This window comes from Panthera onca, chromosome D1 (genome assembly GCF_046562875.1).
Source record: "Panthera onca isolate mPanOnc1 chromosome D1, mPanOnc1 haplotype 2, whole genome shotgun sequence".
Lineage (NCBI taxonomy): Eukaryota > Metazoa > Chordata > Mammalia > Carnivora > Felidae > Panthera > Panthera onca.
In genome coordinates this window covers 53726747-53747170 of record NC_138348.1, presented here as the reverse complement: position 1 = coordinate 53747170, position 20424 = coordinate 53726747, and the positions used below count along the sequence as shown (strand labels likewise).

The 20424-nt window shown below is 41.3% G+C and overlaps 1 protein-coding gene across 1 annotated transcript; it reads right to left on the bottom strand.

The window, feature by feature from the left end:
* Positions 1-4624: 4624 nt before the first annotated feature.
* HBE1 (hemoglobin subunit epsilon 1) lies at positions 4625-6404 on the bottom strand. The gene is made up of 3 exons (XM_060607872.2): positions 6039-6404; positions 5693-5915; positions 4625-4892 (listed from the first exon to the last, which is right to left on the bottom strand). Exons 1-3 carry the CDS (start codon positions 6128-6130, stop codon positions 4764-4766), a joined length of 444 nt encoding a protein of 147 aa, XP_060463855.1. The 5' UTR covers positions 6131-6404; the 3' UTR covers positions 4625-4763.
* Between the last annotated feature and the right edge of the window lie 14020 nt (positions 6405-20424).

Sequence of the window (20424 nt, the reverse complement as noted above, 5' to 3'; positions counted from 1 at the left end):
GAAAATAGAGCAATGTTTAAAATAGAGAATAAGACAAATGCAGGATTCAAAAGTGTTAGATACTGTAAGTGTTTGCAGAAGGTGCTCTATACATGTGTTTTAAGTGTGTGAGTGACTGCAAGCGAATGGTGCATCAGTGACTCCTGTCTATTCTGCTCTGTTGTTATATGAGACTGTGGGACTCCTGAAAATGCCAAAGAAACTCCAGAGGCTGTTGAATTGGAGCAGCCATGACCTCATGTGCCCCATCCAAGAAGCCTACATTTGGGGAACTCTTCCGGGTGGGTGCATGCGGGAAAGATTCTGGGGAAGAAGCAGTAATAAAGATCAGTGAAATGGGAGTAAAAAGGAGATTCAGTCTTCTGAAACCTATTAATTATTTGTTGAGTCAGTTTGAGCTTTCTAGAGACTTCTTCAACACGCTGAGGTTTGAAATGATTGCCAGGAGAGCAGTTGTGCTCTTTCCAGCTTGAAAGTAAGAGGCATCTGGGCATTTTTTTCCATGTCAATAGAGACAGAAAAAATGTCCTTCTTTCTTACTCACCAGACAAGAAACTGGCTATCATCTGTGACTTCCCCACTATCTGTCAATCAATTTCCAAGTCCTGCTGAATCTTTGTCCTGCCCGTTCTTTTCCCAATCACTTCGTCATCACACCAAGCTGCTACGGCCAGTCCCAAGTCTATACTTCTTCTCTGATCAGGTATGCACCCACATATGTATCAATTTTATTAAAACTTATTATTCATATTCCCCTCCTGAACAATAATTTTGACTGGTTCCCTGAACATAAAATAATACTAACTCCCTTCTCTTCATCACCTGGTCTCTCTAAATGCTTTCCAAAATGATTATATCACTCCTTTGTTTTGAAAAAACACCCATCTCCGGGGAGCCTGGGTGGCTCAGTCCGTTAAGATCACGATCACGTGGTCTCTGACTTCAAGGCCCACAGCCGGCTCTGTGCTGACAGCTCAGAGCCTGGAGCCTGCTTTGGGTTCTGTGTCTCCCTCTCTCTGCCCACCTCCCCACCCCCCCCCCCCCCGCACTCCCCCCCATACCTCTGTATCTTTCTCTCAAAAGTAAATAAACGTTAAAAAGCAAATTTAAAAAAATACCCATTCCTCAGAGGGACTCTGCTGTTCATGCCCAATTTGATACTTCATCCCCCCCCCCCCCACCTTGCTTCCCTCCTGCACCTATCCCTACTGGCTCCAACCAGTATGCAATTCACATCTCAAGCCCCTCCCTGACCCCCACCAGCAGCCTGCAATGACTTGAAGATGGTTGATGAGGCTTGTTGGGTTGAAACAGTAAAAAGGAAGAATTGTAAATATCCTCCACATTAACTGAAGAGTTGCAATAATGTATCATTCTGTTGTTCAGCCAATCTTTACAAGAAGAGGCCTCCGCCCTTCTTGGTTTTCAAATCTCTTAAGATTATATTGGGCACACAATTTAATACTTCTTAAAATAGGAATAATGTCTCTATCTAACATCAAAAGGAAGCAGAATAGGAAAAAATATGTAGATTAGGGCAGGATTGGATGTTACTCCAGTGTTTTTTAATCCATTTTATATAGTCTTTTAATCCATTTAAGTATTTTCCTTACTTACCTAAGTAACAGAATATTCCCTTGGAGTCATCTGGCAGCAGTCTGGAAGATTCCATGTATTTTCCAATTTGTCTCTGAGCACATAGGTGTTCAGGCTGGTTGGGGGAGAAGGGTGCCAGTGTTTGTTCAATGCAGAGAGTACTTGAAGATTCCGTGGGATGGGCTGCAGATTAAGAGAGCTGTCTCTGGCATGTGCTGGATCTACCCTGCTTGCTATGTTTAACTTCTCTTTATTTCTAGTAAGCAGAAGCAATCGTCACTGACAGGATGCCACACACTACTGTCCCTGTAACCTATGGTACTTTGGTCTCAAGCATCTCAAGCAAGCATTTATAGGACCAGACAGGACTCACTTTCAGCAGGAAAGGGAATGGTTTGTTTTATTTTATTTTTTCTCTCAGGGTCTATTACTCCTGCCTGTAGAGTTCTAGGAAACCGGCTTGTTTGTTTCTCCCTAAAATTGCTCCTTAAACGTATAACACTGGAAAATCCACTTCCATGTTACTTACAGGATACTCTAAATTTTAAAGAACTCAACCTAATACATGAAAGCTGAATTTCTGGTACTAGAGAATTAATCTTTTCAAACATTCATTCTCTTGTGTTCTGAGACCCTCATTTAATATCTATTTGTTGAATAACTGTCATCATTGCTGTAAGTACTGGAGACTTAAGATAAATGAGGAAGAGAAAAAAACTTTCCTCTTAACATTTATAACATGGCATGGAAGATATAGAAAATGGATAATTAAACCAATCTATAAAATAATTTCAGTTAATATCATTTGCTATGAAAAAATTAATATCTGGACTTAATGAGGGAGAGCCATGATTACACCAGGCAGGATTAGTCCCTCTGAGGAGGTAGTATTTGAGCCGGATCCAGAATGAAAAGAAGGAATTTGCCATGGGGAAATATTGGGATAAAAGGTCTGAAAGCTGGAATAGGGAGTACAAACCTCTGAGTTAGGTACAACAAACCCTTGGGATGCTGGAGATAAGAATAATGGGCTGGTGCAGGTGATAGGTAAAGGTAAGAAGAAGCAGGAAATGTTGCAGAGGAAGCATTAAACCTAATAATTTAGGACTTGTCTTCAGTGGTAGAGTGTAAGAAGCCATTATGGGATTTTAATCTTGGCAATGACATAACCTCCTAACCTCTGTACTCATAGCCAGATTAATATTCCAAGAATATCCGGTCCATCACAACATTGTTTTGCTCACATGGCTTTTATTGCCTATTGACAACAATTAGTCCTTTTTTCATCTATTAAAAATCTGAGTCATCCAGACCTATGTGCCTGTGTGTGCACATGCACGTGTGTGTGTTAATTATGAAGTTGTTACCATGTAAATAGTCCTGGACTGGCAACTTGAAGATCAAAATCTAGACTCTTAAGGGATAAAGAATGTATCTTCTGCCCACCACTCCATCATCACCATCCTTGACCCCGGGACATGCAGAATCAGAGTAAAAGCTGAGGGCAAGAAAGAGAAAATGAGACTGATTAAAAATGCACATTTGTTGTTGACTGAGACACTGACTGACAGACTGGGTAAAAGGCTTAGTACCTCTAACAGCTCCTGTTTACTTTGCTGAAGGGCATAAAGAGAGGCTACTGAGGCTCAGAGACCACTGTTGTTGACAACCTGCAACTAAGTAATCATTGGTCTCTCATCTGGATGGTGGAGACCTAAGCTCAAATTAGAAGGTAATTCAGAGGACAAATTCTGATCAATGTGCAGAGGCAATGAAATACCTAACTGATATGAGAGTTTGACTCAAGGCCTGGAGGTCTAGACTCCCTAAGTAAAATAACAACGACTTCCTCAAGAGTCATTCAGTTCTTGCCACTCCCACACAGGGGTCCCCAAGGTAGTACACAGCCTCTTGTTAGATCCCCCAGGGCTGGGAGATTTCAGTCATTCCCTACCACCTCCTTCCTTCTCATCCACCCCAGCCAATCAGACACTGTTTCTTCTTCACTCAACCTCTGCTCCTCCTTCATGTTTTGCAGATCTCACTGCTCTTCTTGGGTTTAGGCCATTATGTCTGTTCTTCTGAATTAGCATCTACATCTAATCTGCAATTTGGAATTCATTTTGTGTTCATTAAACTGATAACTTCCCCCGACCCCAACTCCTATTCCTTGAGTCATTATAGTTCTAAGGATATTTATTGTTTACTCTTGACAAAAACATAGTAATAGTTTTTATTTTTATAATCAAAGCCTTGGATTATCTAGTCTCTCCTAATACTCTATCTTACTGTCTCCTCTACTTCCAGAAAGCCTTTTCCTGCAAGAAATTAGCTCAAGCCCTAATTTACTGGTTTTAGACTATGAGCCTTTGTTATTATCTCATCTGCTACACGAAACCTTGGTCATTCTTCTCTCCCCCCGAATTCATATAATATCCTAATGCCAACTTTATTTTAGCATATGTTATGTTTGATTATAAAATAATGCACAGTGATTTCCCACTGTGGCTCCCCACTGAGACCATGCAACCCTTTGGGAAAGAACAGACTTTTGTTGGTTAATGGAGATTTTTCTGGAAAACTCCGAGCCATCCCTCAATTCATCCTCTTATGTCCAATTCAGGCTCACATGACATATGATAAGTTAGCTGATTCAAAATGTACATTAAAGCAAATTGAAAAAGTAACCCTAGCCGAGATCTTAGATCCATGCAAAGCTTTTAAAGCTGAACCCTGACACGCACCACAAATCTATCTTGATTTCTTCTGAGGCACTTCTTAGCATCTCCTTTATTCCCCTCTACTGTAAGTTTCTGCCACACTGTCCTGTAAATCCCTGTTCGCTTAATTAACCCTTTCCCCAACCCAGAAAATTTCTTCCCCATCCTAGCATACACCCAGACCTTCTAGAATTCTCCCATAATACCCATCTTCCTTTGATGAGTCCCTACACACTTCCCAAACGAGCTCTCATTTCTCCCTATGTCTCACCTCACCCCTCAGCCAATGAGTGAAAGATGCAAAAAAACACAGTATTCATTTATGATGACTGAATAGAATGAACTTTATTAAACAGAAGCTGTGCTCTCAAGGCCAAACACAAGTCCCCATATGCAGAAGGAGGGCCCTGGGGACACAAAAGAGCACTGTTGAACTGGAAGGAAGACTCAGTGGTACTTGTGCGCCAGAGCAGTGGCAACACCAGCCACCAGCTTCTGCCACATGGCCTGCATATCAGGGGTGAATTCCTTGCCAAAATGAGAAGCCAGAATGATCACCAGTACGTTGCCCAGGAGCTTTTAGGTGAAAGACAAAATGAAAAAGAGGCACATTGAGTACAATTTTTCGAAAAGAATTGCAGAAAAAGTGGTTCAATACCTACAGTCCCTGCCAACTCCATACCTTAAACTACTTCAAGGGTTGTGTCTGCACGAAATCAGATAAGCTAGTCCCTAAATTCAATTTAATGTGTATGAGCTCTCCATTCAACACCCTCCCCACCTCTATCTCCATCCTCTTGCATCTCACCATTTTTATTTGCATCTCTCCCTCCCTCTATCTACAAGTCGTCTAATTCCTGTAACAACAGGATTTTAGGGTGGCATGGGTTCTTACAGTGAGTTTATTTAAAGTCTCCAATCAGGACAGGGACAAGTCTCCACTCGGTAACAATGCTGACAGGTAATACGATATATTTTAGAGAAGTTGTTGTATTTTCCTTGTGACAATTTGTCCAAAACTCCCCCCACCCCAAATCTCTCCCTACGCTTCAGTCATCAGAAACCACGTAAAATAAGACATTCTTCCTTCCTTGAGACAGTCCTTTATCAAATGCCAAATTCCATTCCTCCTTGAACAAGTCTTCTTTTCTCTGATGTCGTTTCAGTTCTGACAAAAGTTCTTGAGAAGTTTTAAGCAAACCCTGGCTGCTAGTAGGCCTTTACTGTCACTAGTCCTGAATCAAGGTAGTCCTGGTCATGCCCTTTGGCGGTCTGTCCTACTAACACCAAGTTTGACCCATTATTTCTGAAATTCCTGTTAGTCTATCTCAAAGTAAACAGTATAAAAAGAGCACATGAACATTTCCTGAACTCACCCTGAAGTTCTCGGGATCCACATGCAGCTTGTCACAGTGCAGCTCACTAAGCTTAGCGAAGGCACCCTTGAGGTTGTCCATGTTCTTAATAGCATCACCAAAGGAGGTCAGCACCTTCTTGCCATGTGCCTTGACCTTGGGGTTACCCATTATGGCAGAAGTAGAGGACAGGTTGCCGAAGTTGTCAAAGAATCTCTGGGTCCAGGGGTAAACAACCAGGAGCCTATGTGATGGGACCATAGCAGGTGGAAAATCAGAGACTTTCAAAGCTCTTCAGGAACTTCCCAGGCAAGTGGCCAGGCTCATATTCACCATCCTTTCCCATGCATTGAAACCCAGTGCCTACCTGCCCAGGGCCTCGCCTCCAGCCTCTTCCACATTCACTTTGCCCCACAGGCTAGTGATGGCAGCCTTCTCCTCAGCTGTAAAATGCACCATGATGTCAGATCTGGGAACTTACAGGCGATCAGAGAGAGAAGCGGGTATGTGCTGCTGTTGGAAAGGGTCACCTTTTATTCTTTACTGCTGACCTTCTGGCCCCTTGTTCCTCCTAGTTCTTTGAAATCATTGGTCAAGGCTGAGCTGTGTCCCTCGGGGTGGAGTCAGATCAGGAAAGGGTCAGCAGTGAAGAATGCACACTGAACTTGTGATAATGTGTGTTGGTTCCTGAGGCATTGGTTCCTCCTCTGTCCTCAACACAATTTTCCATTTCCTTTTCACCCTCTTCTCTCTCCATGTGATCCTCCAAAATGACATCCACCTCTCCCTTTCTTCTTCTTCAAGAAAGACATGTAGAGAGGAGCTAAGCCCAAGATAGGGAAATGATTCTAGCCAGACAGTTTTAATATTTGGGTTAAAGATGGTGACAGGGACAAGAACAGAGTGAAGAAAAAAATACAACTGTTGACACAGAATCTCAGCCAGTTTTAACTCAGTTGAGGAGTGGATTATAACAAAGCCTCTGGTTCTTAGTTTTCTAAAGCTGACAAAACATATACATGGTTACTTCATGAAGCTGAATGGAGTAACAAGGGATCCACAATATGACTAAGACTTCAATCCCAAAGTACAATACCCAAGGGTAATTTCATAGAAAGAATAGACAGAATGAACTTATATCCTGTGCTTCCCGGGAACCCTCTCTCTGTCCTTTTCTCTGTGACTTCAGGGGAAACTGGCTATTTTGAGATTTCCCTGAACTCTCGTTTTCATTTTCTGCCCTGCTTACACTTCTTTAATTGGTGAGACAGATAAAGAGTCTGCAATGATTTAAAACCGGGCTTGTGATCAAACTGACGAATGAATAGATTAATCAGGCTAGGATTTGGAGTAGGTTTAATGTTTGCTGTGGCCAGAGGTGCCAGAGGGTTCAGATGCCTCTAGTGTCCTTTTGTTTGTCTGTTTGTTTGTTTGCTGATGCCACTCTTATCTTTGGGCTTCCCTAAACTCTCATCATGAAACATAGTGTGCACCTTGCAACTTCTTCGGCTGCAATCCACGGTTGTTATTCTGGAGTCCTGTTGATAGGGTGGTAAAGAATGTTGGAGAAGAAGCATTCTCTAATTGCACAATCCAATTTCAATCTTTAATGGACCAGTGTGCCTGGGCTGTGATTTTTACAGCTTTCCCCTCTGAAAAAAGTCAGGAAAACCTCCCTGGGCTAGACTATATGGCTTAGAATGACAAGATTCTAGGTCAAGAGAGACGATATTTTATCACTAAAGGAGAAGACCAGTGAATGGACAAGAAAGACCTACTCAGTGAAGAATAGCCCTGGGTGAATAAGAAATTCATTATCAATAGAGATAGGGCTCTAGGTTCCCAAGGCAAATTTTTTACAGATCTAGTGTGAGGACAGTGATCCTTTCCTTAGACCTTGGGTATGAGGATTATACATTGCCATAGCCCAGGGAATAAGAACTAGGCCTCTTAATACCAAGAGTTTGGGAAACATGCCTTTCTCTGAAGCAGACAGTATGACTACATTCACCCTCCTCCTGATTCAGTGTAGACACCAGTCTTTTCTTAAATTCAGAGTATGGGATTGATCTTCACTCTCCTGCCTCGTGCTCACTGCAGGACCCATACCTCATCCTCTATGAGGGCCTTTGGGAAGAGATCTGGCTTGCCTCCAGGGATCTGGCCTACTTGTTCTCTCTTACTACTAACAGCTATGGGGAAAGGTTTCAGGAAAGATAACAGGATTGAAAGAGGGGATATCTGTAGTTTAGTGCAAGGCTTATAAATTCTGATTCTGGAGTCAGGTAGGCTGAATGTAGTCTCATTACTGCTTGGGTGTTGGTTGATTCAAACTACATTATCTCAGCTGCTCATTTTGAAGCACTTTACTCATTTCTCCTATGAAATATCATGATTATTATCTCCCTTTCCTGGAAAAAAAAGTATAGAGATAAGTGATATTATTATCCAGATAGATCAGAAAGATTAAATCATCAAAAAGCAAACAATAAGAATATTTATTTATTACATATAAAATTAAAGTCAATAAAGTAAAACAAAAACATGTTATGTCTTAAGGTATTTAAGTTTAAAGGACTTTTAAAAAGAAATTCCAAAATTTGACCAACATTAATTCTTGCCTCTTATGTGTTCTGTAGCACTTGTGTTTTTGGAAGCTCTGTGCAGGATTTTAAGAAATTTAAGATGCCTCTTTTCAGGAAGGAAAAGTAAAATATTTTCTTAAATCTTGTAATTAATTTATCACGTGTATAAATCCTATGAGTCAAATATTATATGTGTAGGTGCTATTAATGGGAATTGTATAAATTACGCTGTTGGTAGGTAAACTAGGTCTTTGGCCCCACTGCATGTTTTTTCATAGTATTATCTGAGAAAAATTACTTCAAAAGTTATTCTTCACCACAAATATTTTTTTATTTTTAATTTTTAAGTGGAGAATCATAGTCAGGGTTTATAAACCACTGAAGGCACAAAAAGCTATGTACAATTCTTTTTTTTAATGTTTATTTATTTATTTTGAAAAAGAGAGAGAGATAGAGTGTGAGCAGGGGACGGGCAGAGACAGAAGGAGAGAGAATCCCAAGCAGGCTCTGCACTGTTAGCATAAAGCCAGAAGTGGGGCTTGAGCCCATGAACCGTGAGATCATGATCTGAGCTGAAACCAAGAGGTAGATGCTTAGCCAACTGAGCCACCCAGGCCCCCTGTGTAGGACTCTTTATTAGAGAAGTTATCAGTTAGTCTGCTTCCATTAGGCATCTGAATTTATATTCTCATAACATAAGTAGACGGTTTCCATCAAAGGCTCTAGGAGGTGTTGCATCAGCCTAGAATACACTGGTTACCATGAGTAGCAGCAGATTCTTGTGGCTGCCATGAAGGATGCCAGTGAACAGTTTTTGGTCACTGGAAGAATGAGAGAAAAGACCACACTGACATCAGGCAACACTGCTGGTTTCTAAGTCCCTTGCCTCCTTGGCACCTCTCTCACAAAGCCTGTGGGTGAGTCAACCAGAGCTGGGTTGCATTTTCAGAGTGATTTCTCCCCGTTTGCAGCTTACAACATGGACTGATGAGGGAGCATAAGGCCGCAACCAATCCCCCTCCCACACCCACCAGGTGGGATATGTGTGGTATTCCTCAGGTACTTCTGGCTGCCCAAGAACAAAGGAAAGGGGAAAAACAAATGGTTTGCAGATAGAGATCATAGTCCTGCAGGACCTAAGTCTCCATCATCTCTCCATAGGGATGTGGAAAACAAAGGCAGGACATGGCAGATAGAACTAAATTTCCTTATAACCTGCAGCCCATTGACAAATACTTGAGACAGGCTGAGTAAAATGTTTCCCCAGGAACTCCTTACTGTCTTAATGTTAATGCTTTGCTAGAGAGAAAAACAACCCTAGCTTGACAATAGCCAGGCCTCCAGTATCCTGAGTCTTCTTTAGCATATGAAAATCTCACTGGAAACTTCCCCTGAACTTTACTTCCCCTGACCCCATAGTATATAACCAGTCTCTCCTCTTGGTCCCAGGGCACCTCTTCCTGCCATGGGTCCTGTCCCTGTGCTTCAATAAAATCATCTTTTTGCACCAAAGTTGTCTTCAAGAATTCTTTCTTAGTCATTGGCTCTGGACCCCATGAACCCCACTATTACCCCCAAAACCTCATCATGGACATCGGTGGCTTGACTGGCCTCTGGGATCACTGTGCCTCGGGCACAGCCAGAGATATGTGTGGATGTTAAATAAGCAATGAAAACCAGAACCAGCCAGTTATTGCACACTTTTCTATATGATGGACTTTGAAGGTTAAAGCTGGAATCTGACAGTTTAGATAAGTCATAAATTTCCCATTTCCCCTGAAATGTAGCTTTATTTTCCTGCTTTCCTTGATGCTTTTGAGTAAAGTTCCTTCATTTATTTTTGTGATTTATTTTCAAAAGCAGGAAATCCCTGTTCTTTTTCTTGTTTATCGCAAATAATATTGCCTAATGGATTCTATGAACTAAGAAAAACAAAGAAAAAAATACTCTGAAGGAATGACACTCTGATTAGAACCAGTGTTTTCTAATCTTTTTTCCCTTCAGTTTATTGCACCACATGGGTTATTGGTTCATAGTCCAAGGCTCTGACCCAAGACCTAAGTCAAGTAGTGGTTTATAAACTTTCTCAAGTATAGTACCTCTGAAGCATGCATAGACCCAGTATTTAGGTTCTACCTAGGGTTGATTCAAATGTGGCTCTTCTAGGTATAAGGCTTAGTATCTTATATACAGAAGTAATGGAAAAGATCCAGTACTATGGTAAAATTCCATGTCTGCTGCTAGAAGATTGGGAAGTTCCTGACTTGGTGACTTTTGAATTCTAAAAAACAGTTAAGGATTGTTTAAGTTAGACATGCTATCTTCAGTACTTTGGATATTCAGTATTAAAGCTGCAGCATAGCATGTTTACTGAACAAAAAATTTACATCTCTCTGGAAGAGGATAAATTTAGGGTTTGATAAGTAAGCAGGGCTTAAATGGAAACAGTAATGGTTATGGTTAGACCCCATCTATTAACAAGATCATCTACCATGCAGAATTAGGAGAAACTTGGGCACTTTCCTTTCTTTTGTAGACCTAGAGGGACAGTTAGTGATTGCTCGTCCCCTGAACCCCTTGTAGCCCTTGCTAACTCTCGCTTCAGAAGAGTTCTTTCTGAAACCAAATTCCTACAGCCTGTATCTTACTGAGTTTGAGGCACCTGTGAGGGAAAAGAATGTATTTTTAGATTCCTAGACCAACAGGCTAATGTAGCTCTTCTCTTTACTCCAGCCTCATTCAGGCCCTAATGTCACCAATCTTTTCCTGTCTTTGTTTGATTGATTGATTTTGTTTTTATTTTGTTTCTCTTCCTCTCCTCTTTCTTCTCCTTCCTTCTCCTTCTCCTTCTTCTTATTCCTTAGGTTTGTTAATGTATTTGTCTTCTGGGATTGGAGGAGGGCTTTTATTTCATTTTGTTTTATTTTTAATCAACAGAGACAGATCCAGTGTTTTTCTCCTTCTAGGGACTTGGGCTGGTGATAGCTGGGTGGGGTCAGAAACTGTGGGCATAGATAAGAGCTCAGGACCACACAGAGCTGTGGCAAAGGAGGGAAGTAACTAAAGACAGTGAGAGCCAGAGTGCTTCTTTTCCTGCCTTCAAAGACCCCATCCTTGGTTCCTACACAAGTTGATAAATGCAAAAAAATGTGGGCTAGGGTTTGAAGGTCCTGCATGGTTAACTGCTCAGGAATGCCTGATAAATATGTTCTGTGTAATGTGTGTGTGTGTGTGTGTGTGTGTGTGTGTGTAGTTACAGATATGTGAGTATTGTCAGAATACAAAGGCTGCAGGGACTAAGTAATGCACAAGGCCTAGGTAACCAGGGGAATAAACTGCATTCTCTAAATTTAACTGAGATTAACAAATAAATTTAATGACAAAAAGAGAGACTCAAAGCCACCTTAAAAAGACAGAATGACTCCCAGACCAGAAGCTCTTACCTATAATCTTATGAGATATTCTGATGTATAAAGAAAAAAGATGCTAATCATTACAGAATTGACCACTAAGGAAAGTATAGAAAACAGGAAGACCTTTTTTGTTGGCTTAGATTCTAGAGATGTTCTGAACATGTCTAGAATGTTCATAACATTTATGTCCAGGCCATGGATATCCTTGCTATGCCGATGGGTGAAGAAGGCATTCTGACCCCACTGGCAACAGGATTACTTGGCATGACTGCCCCCAACTACCTGCCTTGGCATCATTTATTTCTTTTCCTTTTGCCTGATTGATATAAGGAAAGGATTTATCGTTCACAGAGACATGAGTGTTCCAGTTACCAATCTCAACATAGATTAGTAAGTACCCTGGTTTCTATCTCGGCCTGCGTGCCTTTTATTTTGGCCAGAATCAGCCTTCAAGAGCCTATGTCAACCTACATATTCTGCAACTCAAGAATCTGACCGAGGTCTTGCCTGCTGGGGTCTGACTAGCTCTCGCTGGCCTTCCTACTGCCAGCATTACTCTGCCGATTGCTTTGTACGTGTGCAGCAGTGGGTGTATGTGCATATTCTTTGCACTTTTAGTTGTGTGTGTGTTTGGCTATTCATTCATTCAACACTGCAGAAGTGCTAAGGGTACAGAAGTGAGAAAAGCAAAGTCCCTGTTTTCATGAAATGGAAAGCAGGGAGGAGTTAGATGAAAGTAACTAAACAAGTAAAATACAGGGAGTATGCCAGTGATGGTAAGTGCATGGAGGAAGAGAACCGCAAAATGAAGGGCAGACTGTGATGGGGACAAGTGTGGAATGATATTGCTACTTTAAATAGTGTGGTAGGAATTTTCTCATATGAGGGGACACTTGAGAGGATACCAATAGATGATGAGGAAGCAATTCATACAGAACCATCATTAAATGTTTAAGGCACAAGGAATTGCCCATATGAAGATTTCTTTCTTTTTTATTTTTATGTTAAAGCATGAGCGGGGAAGGGGCAGAGAGAGGGAGACACAGAATCTGAAGCAGGCTCCAGGCTCTAAGCTGTCTGCACAGAGCCCGATGCGGGGCTTGAACCCACACACTGTGAGATCATGACATGAGCTGAAGTCGGATGCTTAACCAACTGAGCTAACCAGGTGCCCCAGGCCATATGAAGATTTCTTAAGTTAGTAGATGCTTAGAATTTTCAGGGAATGACAATAAGGTCAATGCAGGAACAGATTAAGTGAGGGAGAGAGTAGAAGGTGTGGTCATAGGCTGATCTATAAAATTTGGAACAATATCTCTATCATAGAGTTGTAAGAAAAAACATATATATATATATATATATATATATATATATATATGGGACTCTCCTGGGTGGCTCAGTGGGTTGAGCACCCAACTCTTGGTTTCAGCTCAGGTCATGATCTCACGGTTCGTGAGTGTGTATATGTGTACACTTGTTCCTCCTTATTGACAAGGTATGTGTTCCAAGTTGCATAGTGGATGCCTGAAACTGCAGAGAGTACTGACCCCTATATCTACTATGTTTTTTCCTATACATACATACTTATGATAAAGTTTATAAATTAGGCACATTGAGAGATATTGCGGGATGGTGTTTGAGGAAGAGAATTCTGGGGGATGTTAGTAGGGACAAACAGTGTGGGCAGAAATAATGGTCAGGAGACAATGGCTGCAGTTCCATAGCCTGTGAACCGGCTCAGAGGCCTGGGGCTGGAGAGGTGGCCTAGAGAAGGAGGAACCCATTTCAGAGGCACAACGGAAGTGTTACATTGAAAGTGTAGGTAAATTGCTCACCCGATGGGCCAGGTCCAAACACCCAAAAAACATTTCCTAAAACAGGGAAGAATCAAGAACGATTACACATGTTTGCCCACCACTTCCTCTTTGGGGTCTTCCCTTTTCCAGGCCCCTAAAAAGTGAGTGACCTCTTCTTCTTCCAGTTACTATGGTTCCATGTTTGTGTCCTAAATAAATTTCACCTCTGCAACATGCTGTAAATCGCAGTCCTCTGACAATTCTGGAGATCTTTAATAAGATCTCCTAGGGGATTGTATAGAACTTTGATCAGAGCCTTTAAGTAAAAATCCAGCTGTTCTGGGCTGCACTGAGACAGACAACATGGTCAAGATGAAAGAAGGGTCAAAAGTGAACAGAATTTGACCCAGTGGTTCGGCTGCAAGCACTGATCTCTGCCAAAAGAGGCAGGCAAGTAAAAACGTACGGGCACTGGTTAAAGGGGCGGGCAGAGTTCTAGGAAAGTTCCTGCATCTCTTTCCTTTGCTAAGAAAATGAATGAGGACTGTATTACCTCAGACTGCAATGCAGCTTCTGCCATAACTGGCCAAAGTTTACCTTTTATTTATTTATATATTTTTTAATGTTTATTTATTTGTTTTGAGATGGGAGAGACAGGGAGAGGGAGAGAGAGAATCCCAAGGAGGCTCTGTGCTGTCAGCACAGAGTCCGATGCAGGGCTCAGTCTCACGATTCTGAGAACAGGACCTGAGCCAAAATCGGGATTTTGAGGCTTAACCAACTGAGCCCCCCAGGCGCCCCAAAAGCTTACTTTTAGACAGCAGCCTTCAGAGTCTCTCTCTAATAATATGCCTTCTGCACAGCTCATTCGTTTAACAAATATTTGTTGATCACCTACTCTGAACCACTGTTAAAGGGTGTGGGGATACACAGATAAACATAGAGAACAGAAACAAATACAAAAATGCTGCCAATCCTTTTTTACAAAAAGGAACCAAAAGGGAAGGAAGGGTGGAAATGTCACCAGTTCCTTGGGAAATATGGAATTCATTTATTCTTAGACGGATAAATTTTAGGATCTGGGTTATGTACAGGTTGAGTAATTTCTTTATAAATTTTAGAGTCTAAAGTCCACACAGGTTGAGTGATTTCTGTGAGAAAGACCAGCTTTGCCTGACTCAGAATCATCAGTCTTGAGGAACTCCTCATCTCTGAATCTTGAATTTCCATGAGCTCTGAACTTTCTGCCCACGACTGAATTCTAGCTGGCATCCCAAGCTCCTGTATTCTCATCCGATTTTCCACCAGACTATAGCAGACCACGCTGGGCCTTGATGAAACAGGCACTCACTCCTTCTCCTGGTACTGGCTCAGAACGCCATCATTTCAAACAACTACTATAGCAATGACCTGTTAACCTCAGCTTCTTGTTGTCCCAGTTCTTCACTCATGTATTTATCCCTTTGGTCAATAAATATTGACAGAATGATTTGCTTCCATGTCAATTTCTCCATCACAACACTTGTTATTTTGCAGGAAAAATCAACTGTTTATCTGAATGACTAGATACCACCAGAACATATGAATTCCTTGAGCCCAGTGACATTTCCCCATCTACATTTATTCACATTAATAAACTAGAGTCTAACACAGAGCTTATTATAGAGCAGTACTCTGGATATGTTTGCTGAATGAATAAATGACTGACTCTTGTCCAACTCTCTTGTCTAAAACCCGAATTATTTCATTTCCACAGATGTGATCTTATTCTTTGGCTTCGAGTCTCTAATCCTTGTGTCCTCACTCTTCACCTGTAGGGTAATACTGAAGTACCTTGGCATGGAATGAAAATGTCTTCTCAGGTTGGCTTCTCATCCATCTGTAGCCTCTTTCATCCTGGTTCTATTCCCATGATTCACTTGATTCCCGTAAGGGGATACACAGAATTTCTGGCCTTGTGCTATTTCTCTCTGCATCTCTATCTCCTACTGTATTGCCTGCCACAGACCCATGATGAGAGCAAAAATGTTAGCAATAATAATAACAGTGGTCATTTCTTCAGTATGTGATCTCTTTCAGGCACTTCTTAGGAGTTTATATGTGACATCCCATAGCCATCAAAACAAACAGATGATTAATTACTACTCACATGTTATATATGATAAAGATGGTAAGTGAATCTTTAATTTTCCCAAGAAGAACACAAACCAAAAATGTCTGACTCCTAAACTCTTTGCTCTCAACTACTGAGCCTCCTTACTCATACTATGAGGAATGAGTGATTCTCTGATTCTTCAATTAACTTTCAAGTTTCACCCAATACCACTCTTTAAAGCATGTCTTTCAACTCAAATTATACTAGTCTCTCCATGCCCCAATTTTTTTCTCTGTCACTTTTTTAGGTAATTTTTATTTAAATGGTTCGTATTTCAGCCCTTCTCTTGGTTATTACACACATAACTCACTCCCTGTATTCCACGGTCTTTGTAAACATTCTTTAGTTAGATCTCCTTTCTTTTTTTTAAAGTTTATTTATTTATTTTGAGAGACAGCACAATAAGGGGAAGGGCAAAGAGAGAGGAGAGAGAGGATCCCAAGCAGTCTACACTCTATAATAGTGTGGAACCTGACATGAGGCTTGAACCCATGAACTGTGAGATGGTGACCTGACCCAAAATCAAGAGCTGGACACTTAACTGACTGAGCCACCCACGTACCCCAGGTATATTTCCTTTCTTAATGTCTGCACTTACATTAGACAGGTTTCATGTAGCTTGTCTATTCCTGTACTTAAGAAAGAAGTCTTAACATCACTAAATCTTCTCTCTGTGCTCCTATCAGAGCCAACTAGACTGACAAAGGGTCACTCATTCACCAACACCGAACAGAATCTATGCCAAGTATGTACCAGGACCAGTAATGGACCCTGGCCATCCAAAACCAACATAGCTCAAGACCTCAAGAAGATCAATGTCATAAATGAACCAAATGTTCATCTGAAAATTCTTCATGAGTCAGTTGAACTAATCTGTCTCTCATTTAAAATTTTTTCCCAATTGTGTAATTCCTCAAGTCATTTCATATTTCTGAAACATCATTTTGCCTCCACTTACTTCTACAGAAACCCACTTCAACATCGTTCTTCTGGATACCTTGTCTGGTCCTTTAACCTCCTGCTTTTTCTCTCCACAGGCACTGTCTCAGGGTTTTTATCCCTCTGTAACCCTTGACAGTTACTGGCACATGGGAGCTCTTTTGGCTTTTTTCAAGGAATATTTCTTCCCTATTGGGCTTGGAGTTGTCTGTATTTTCCCAATAAGTGTAGTAGCACAAAGACTGGCCTGAGAGGTGTCCATAAATTGAGGGCTCCTAAGGGGTATTCCCAGTTGGATCAGACCCAGCACATAACCATGTGCCCTTTAAGAGTACAGGCTCTTTGCCACTGGATGTCTGGAGGTGTCCTAAGATGGTGAGTAATGATTTCCTTTTCCTCTGTTTCATTCCTTCCTCTTTCATACCCACACGGCAACCCATGTCTACAGGACTTTGCAAAGTAGGTGTTCAGTATGAGGGACCCTAGAAAAGTGAGAGCTGGAAAAATCCTCACCAGCCAGCCCTGCCACATCTTAATTACAGGAGGAAACTAAGATGCTGCCCTGTATCATATGACTGTGAGAAAGAATTGACAAGCCTACTAACAAAGGTGCGATACTTCAGATTACTCTGATAGCATTAGATTAATGACTATACATCTGATTGTCAAATGATTATATATTTGATGAACTAAAAATCCATATGCATGTACTAATAAGGATTTTTTTATACCTCTAGGTATGAGGGACAATCTGCAAGATTAATATCCGATGAGCAATGACTGCTCATTCTATGGCATCTATTAAGACAACCAGAAATGATCTTTTAAATTAGAAGGGAATATATTCTGGAACATGTCACATTCTTCCTCATCCATCCTTCATGATGCTGGTTAGGGTGGAGTTACAGTCACACAGTCAACTTCTCCTTTTCTTGCCATCTGTCCTGTAAGTCTCCTGCTGGGGACCCAGATAGCAGTCATCACTCAAGGCTGAAAACATCTGTCTACACACCCTAAGCCTCAGTGTGACTCAGCATGACTCAGCATGGTTGTCCTGGGGTCAGATCCTGTTCTAGAAGACTGTGCAGGCCAAGAAGATAGGGACCAGAGCATTGACTCAGACTGGGGCCCTAGCAGAAATGTCTATGCTTGCACTATAGGAAGGCAGCAGTGGAGGCTTAGACAAAAAATGGAGTATGAATTAAAGGAGAATTGAAGCTTATTCAACCAGAGACAAGGAGGCTGAAGGGGATAGAGAAAGCTAGGCTTAGAGAAAGTACGGCCATCCAGTAAATGATTTGGGAGTGCCTATTATGTGCTAGACACTAATTTCAGTCCTTGAATCATAAATAACACATGCATCTTGCTTCTAGGAGTCCTAGACAAAAATAATAGCTAAATGCAATACAGTATTTTCTATACTTAATAGAGTTATATATGTGGGCATTATGACTCTCTAGGTGTGGTTCTTTTGGGGAAGTAAGCAATAGACTGAAAGATTTTATAGAATTAAGGAAATGTAAGATGGGTCTTGAGAGATGAACATGGGTTTTTCGTGATGGTGAATACCTGTTCCCCATCTCCCTTCTGGCAGGGTACATGGAATTGGCTAAAAGGTAGTGAGACAGAGTAATTTAGCCTGAAAGAGGAGCCCCCCTGGTTCATCGTCTGGGAACGAGACTTCATCACTCATTACAATAGTTCTCCCTTCCACCTCTGTTCTACATCACAGGTTTCATAAGCTTACTGGAGTCAGGAAATCACATAAAGGAATAGGGTGTCAGGTGGGGTGTGCATCCCTAATAAAATAAGGCAGTCAGTGTTTTAGCCAAATGTTGCCATGCAGGATTGAGAAGAACTCAGTGACACCAATACCACCCACTTCTTAGGTAACTTTGGTCAATGTGCTTAATGTCTCCATGTCTCTGAACTATACATTGATAATATGACTTTGCTCATAAGGCTGTTATGAGGAGTAATTTAGTTTATGGTGTAGAGATAGGAACATAGTATATGCTCACTTAGTATTATCTGTTATTATAATGTTATAAGTATGTACATAAAACTATTAGGGTCACACCATACTTTCAAAAGATAATTGAAAATATAACTTTCTTCTCCTTTACTTTTATTTTTTAAATAAAATTGCGTATACTTATCAAATTGTATATATATACATATATATGTTGATTTGATATACAAATACATAGTGAAAAGATTACTACAGTCAAGCTAATTAACATAACTTTTCCTCAGAGTTGCCTTTTTTGTTTTGTTTTGTTTTGTTTGGTGTGTGATGAGAACACCTGAAATCTATTCTCTCAGCAAATGGCCGGTATTCAATACTGTATCACTAACTGTATACACCATGCTGCACATTAGATCTCCAGGCTTTTTCATCCCACATAAATGCAACATTGTACCCTTTGACCAACATCTCCCCATTTCCCCAACCTCCCCAGCCCAGTAACCACTGTTCTACTCTGCTTCTACATACTCAACTTTTTTTAGATTCCATATACAAGTGAGATCATGCAATATGTCTCTTTGTGTCTGGCATTTCTTGATTTTCAATGTTGGCAGCAGATTCAGCTTATTTTGAAACCCTATTCAGACCTCCCCCAAAAAATCCTATTAGAGTTATTTAGACAATTGGCCATCACGTTGCAACTTCTGGTCTACCTTCTCCCTCTCTGACCCTCACATTTGCCCATTCCCTTTACTTTCTGTCCTTGCCATACTTCCCTCCCCCTAGTCCTCCTTGGACCAGTGAGTGTCTCCCCAGGCAATGTGAGACCTTATGTTCTGGCTTAGAAGAAAAAACCCTGATGGCTGATTTTTGAAACAGAAAAAAGTAGGAGAACTTAGCCCAACACAGATGCTACAGGGACTTCTAAAGGACTGATGCTGAGTTCTTCTAGTCTGCCTGCAGATGAGAAAGACACTGTGAAGCCAAAACTGATTTTGGAGAAGTTCATATATGAGCAGGGTCTGGCTCTGGTAACATTTGGAAGGACTCTTGTCATGTTCTGTAAAAGGACGTTCAGGGACCTTGCAGAACTTCTTCTCATATTTTGTATTCCCAACTCATCACTACAACACTACCCCTAGCACAGTCTAGTGTTCTCAGTGCTTGGCAGTGGTTAGAATGTCACACAGACTTATTTGGGGCAGTGAGGTTCCAGGTTACTGCAGGATAAAGAGAGAGGCAGCGGGTTATGCCCAAGGAGTAATGGAAGAATATAATGCATGAACTCTGTCTTCCTTAACCACACTTGCAGATTGGCCAATGGCTCAAGGGGTCACTTGGGCAGTTATGGGTCTCCAGTGCTCTTGGGGACCTACCAGTAACCTGTAATCTGACAATCACTGTAATCCAAGCAAGGGCCTCTTTTTATTATGAACTTTTTCCCCCCCAAATCTTCTTTCTTTCTCTCTCAAGTTTTCCTAAGGAGGTCCAATCATGTTGAGGAAGTATGGTATGCAACTGTGGTCTAACCCCTGATCTCCAATATCCTGGGTGTGTGAGTGGGAAGCAGGGGGAAGGAGGATTCATTTGTGTCTACTGGCTCCACAGGGCATAGTCATCTACAGCAGCAGGATGGGCCTGCACCCTAGCCTCACCTCTTACTGGCTCTGTGAGCTAGGACAGCTTCTTTTACCGCTTTGACCATTAGGCCCCATGTCTAAAGAGAGGCAGTGTAATGTAGACAGTAGGAGGGCCCAGACCACCTGGGTTCAAATCACAAATTAGCTACTTATTAGCTAAGTACCTTCAAGACACACATGTTCTTACATTTTCTGTGCCTTTTAATTAAAGGATATTAATCCAATTCTGATATTTGTGTAAGGATAAACTAAGTTA

Excerpts from the sequence above, each read along its gene's own strand:
- HBE1 (XM_060607872.2), bottom strand. The coding sequence starts at position 6,130 with ATGGTGCATTTTACAGCTGAGGAGAAGGCTGCCATCACTAGCCTGTGG. Across the intron at positions 5,916-6,038 it reads GGAGGCGAGGCCCTGGGCAG|GCTCCTGGTTGTTTACCCCT; the intron begins GTAGGCACTGGG and ends CCCATCACATAG. Across the intron at positions 4,893-5,692 it reads TGGATCCCGAGAACTTCAGG|CTCCTGGGCAACGTACTGGT; the intron begins GTGAGTTCAGGA and ends TTCACCTAAAAG.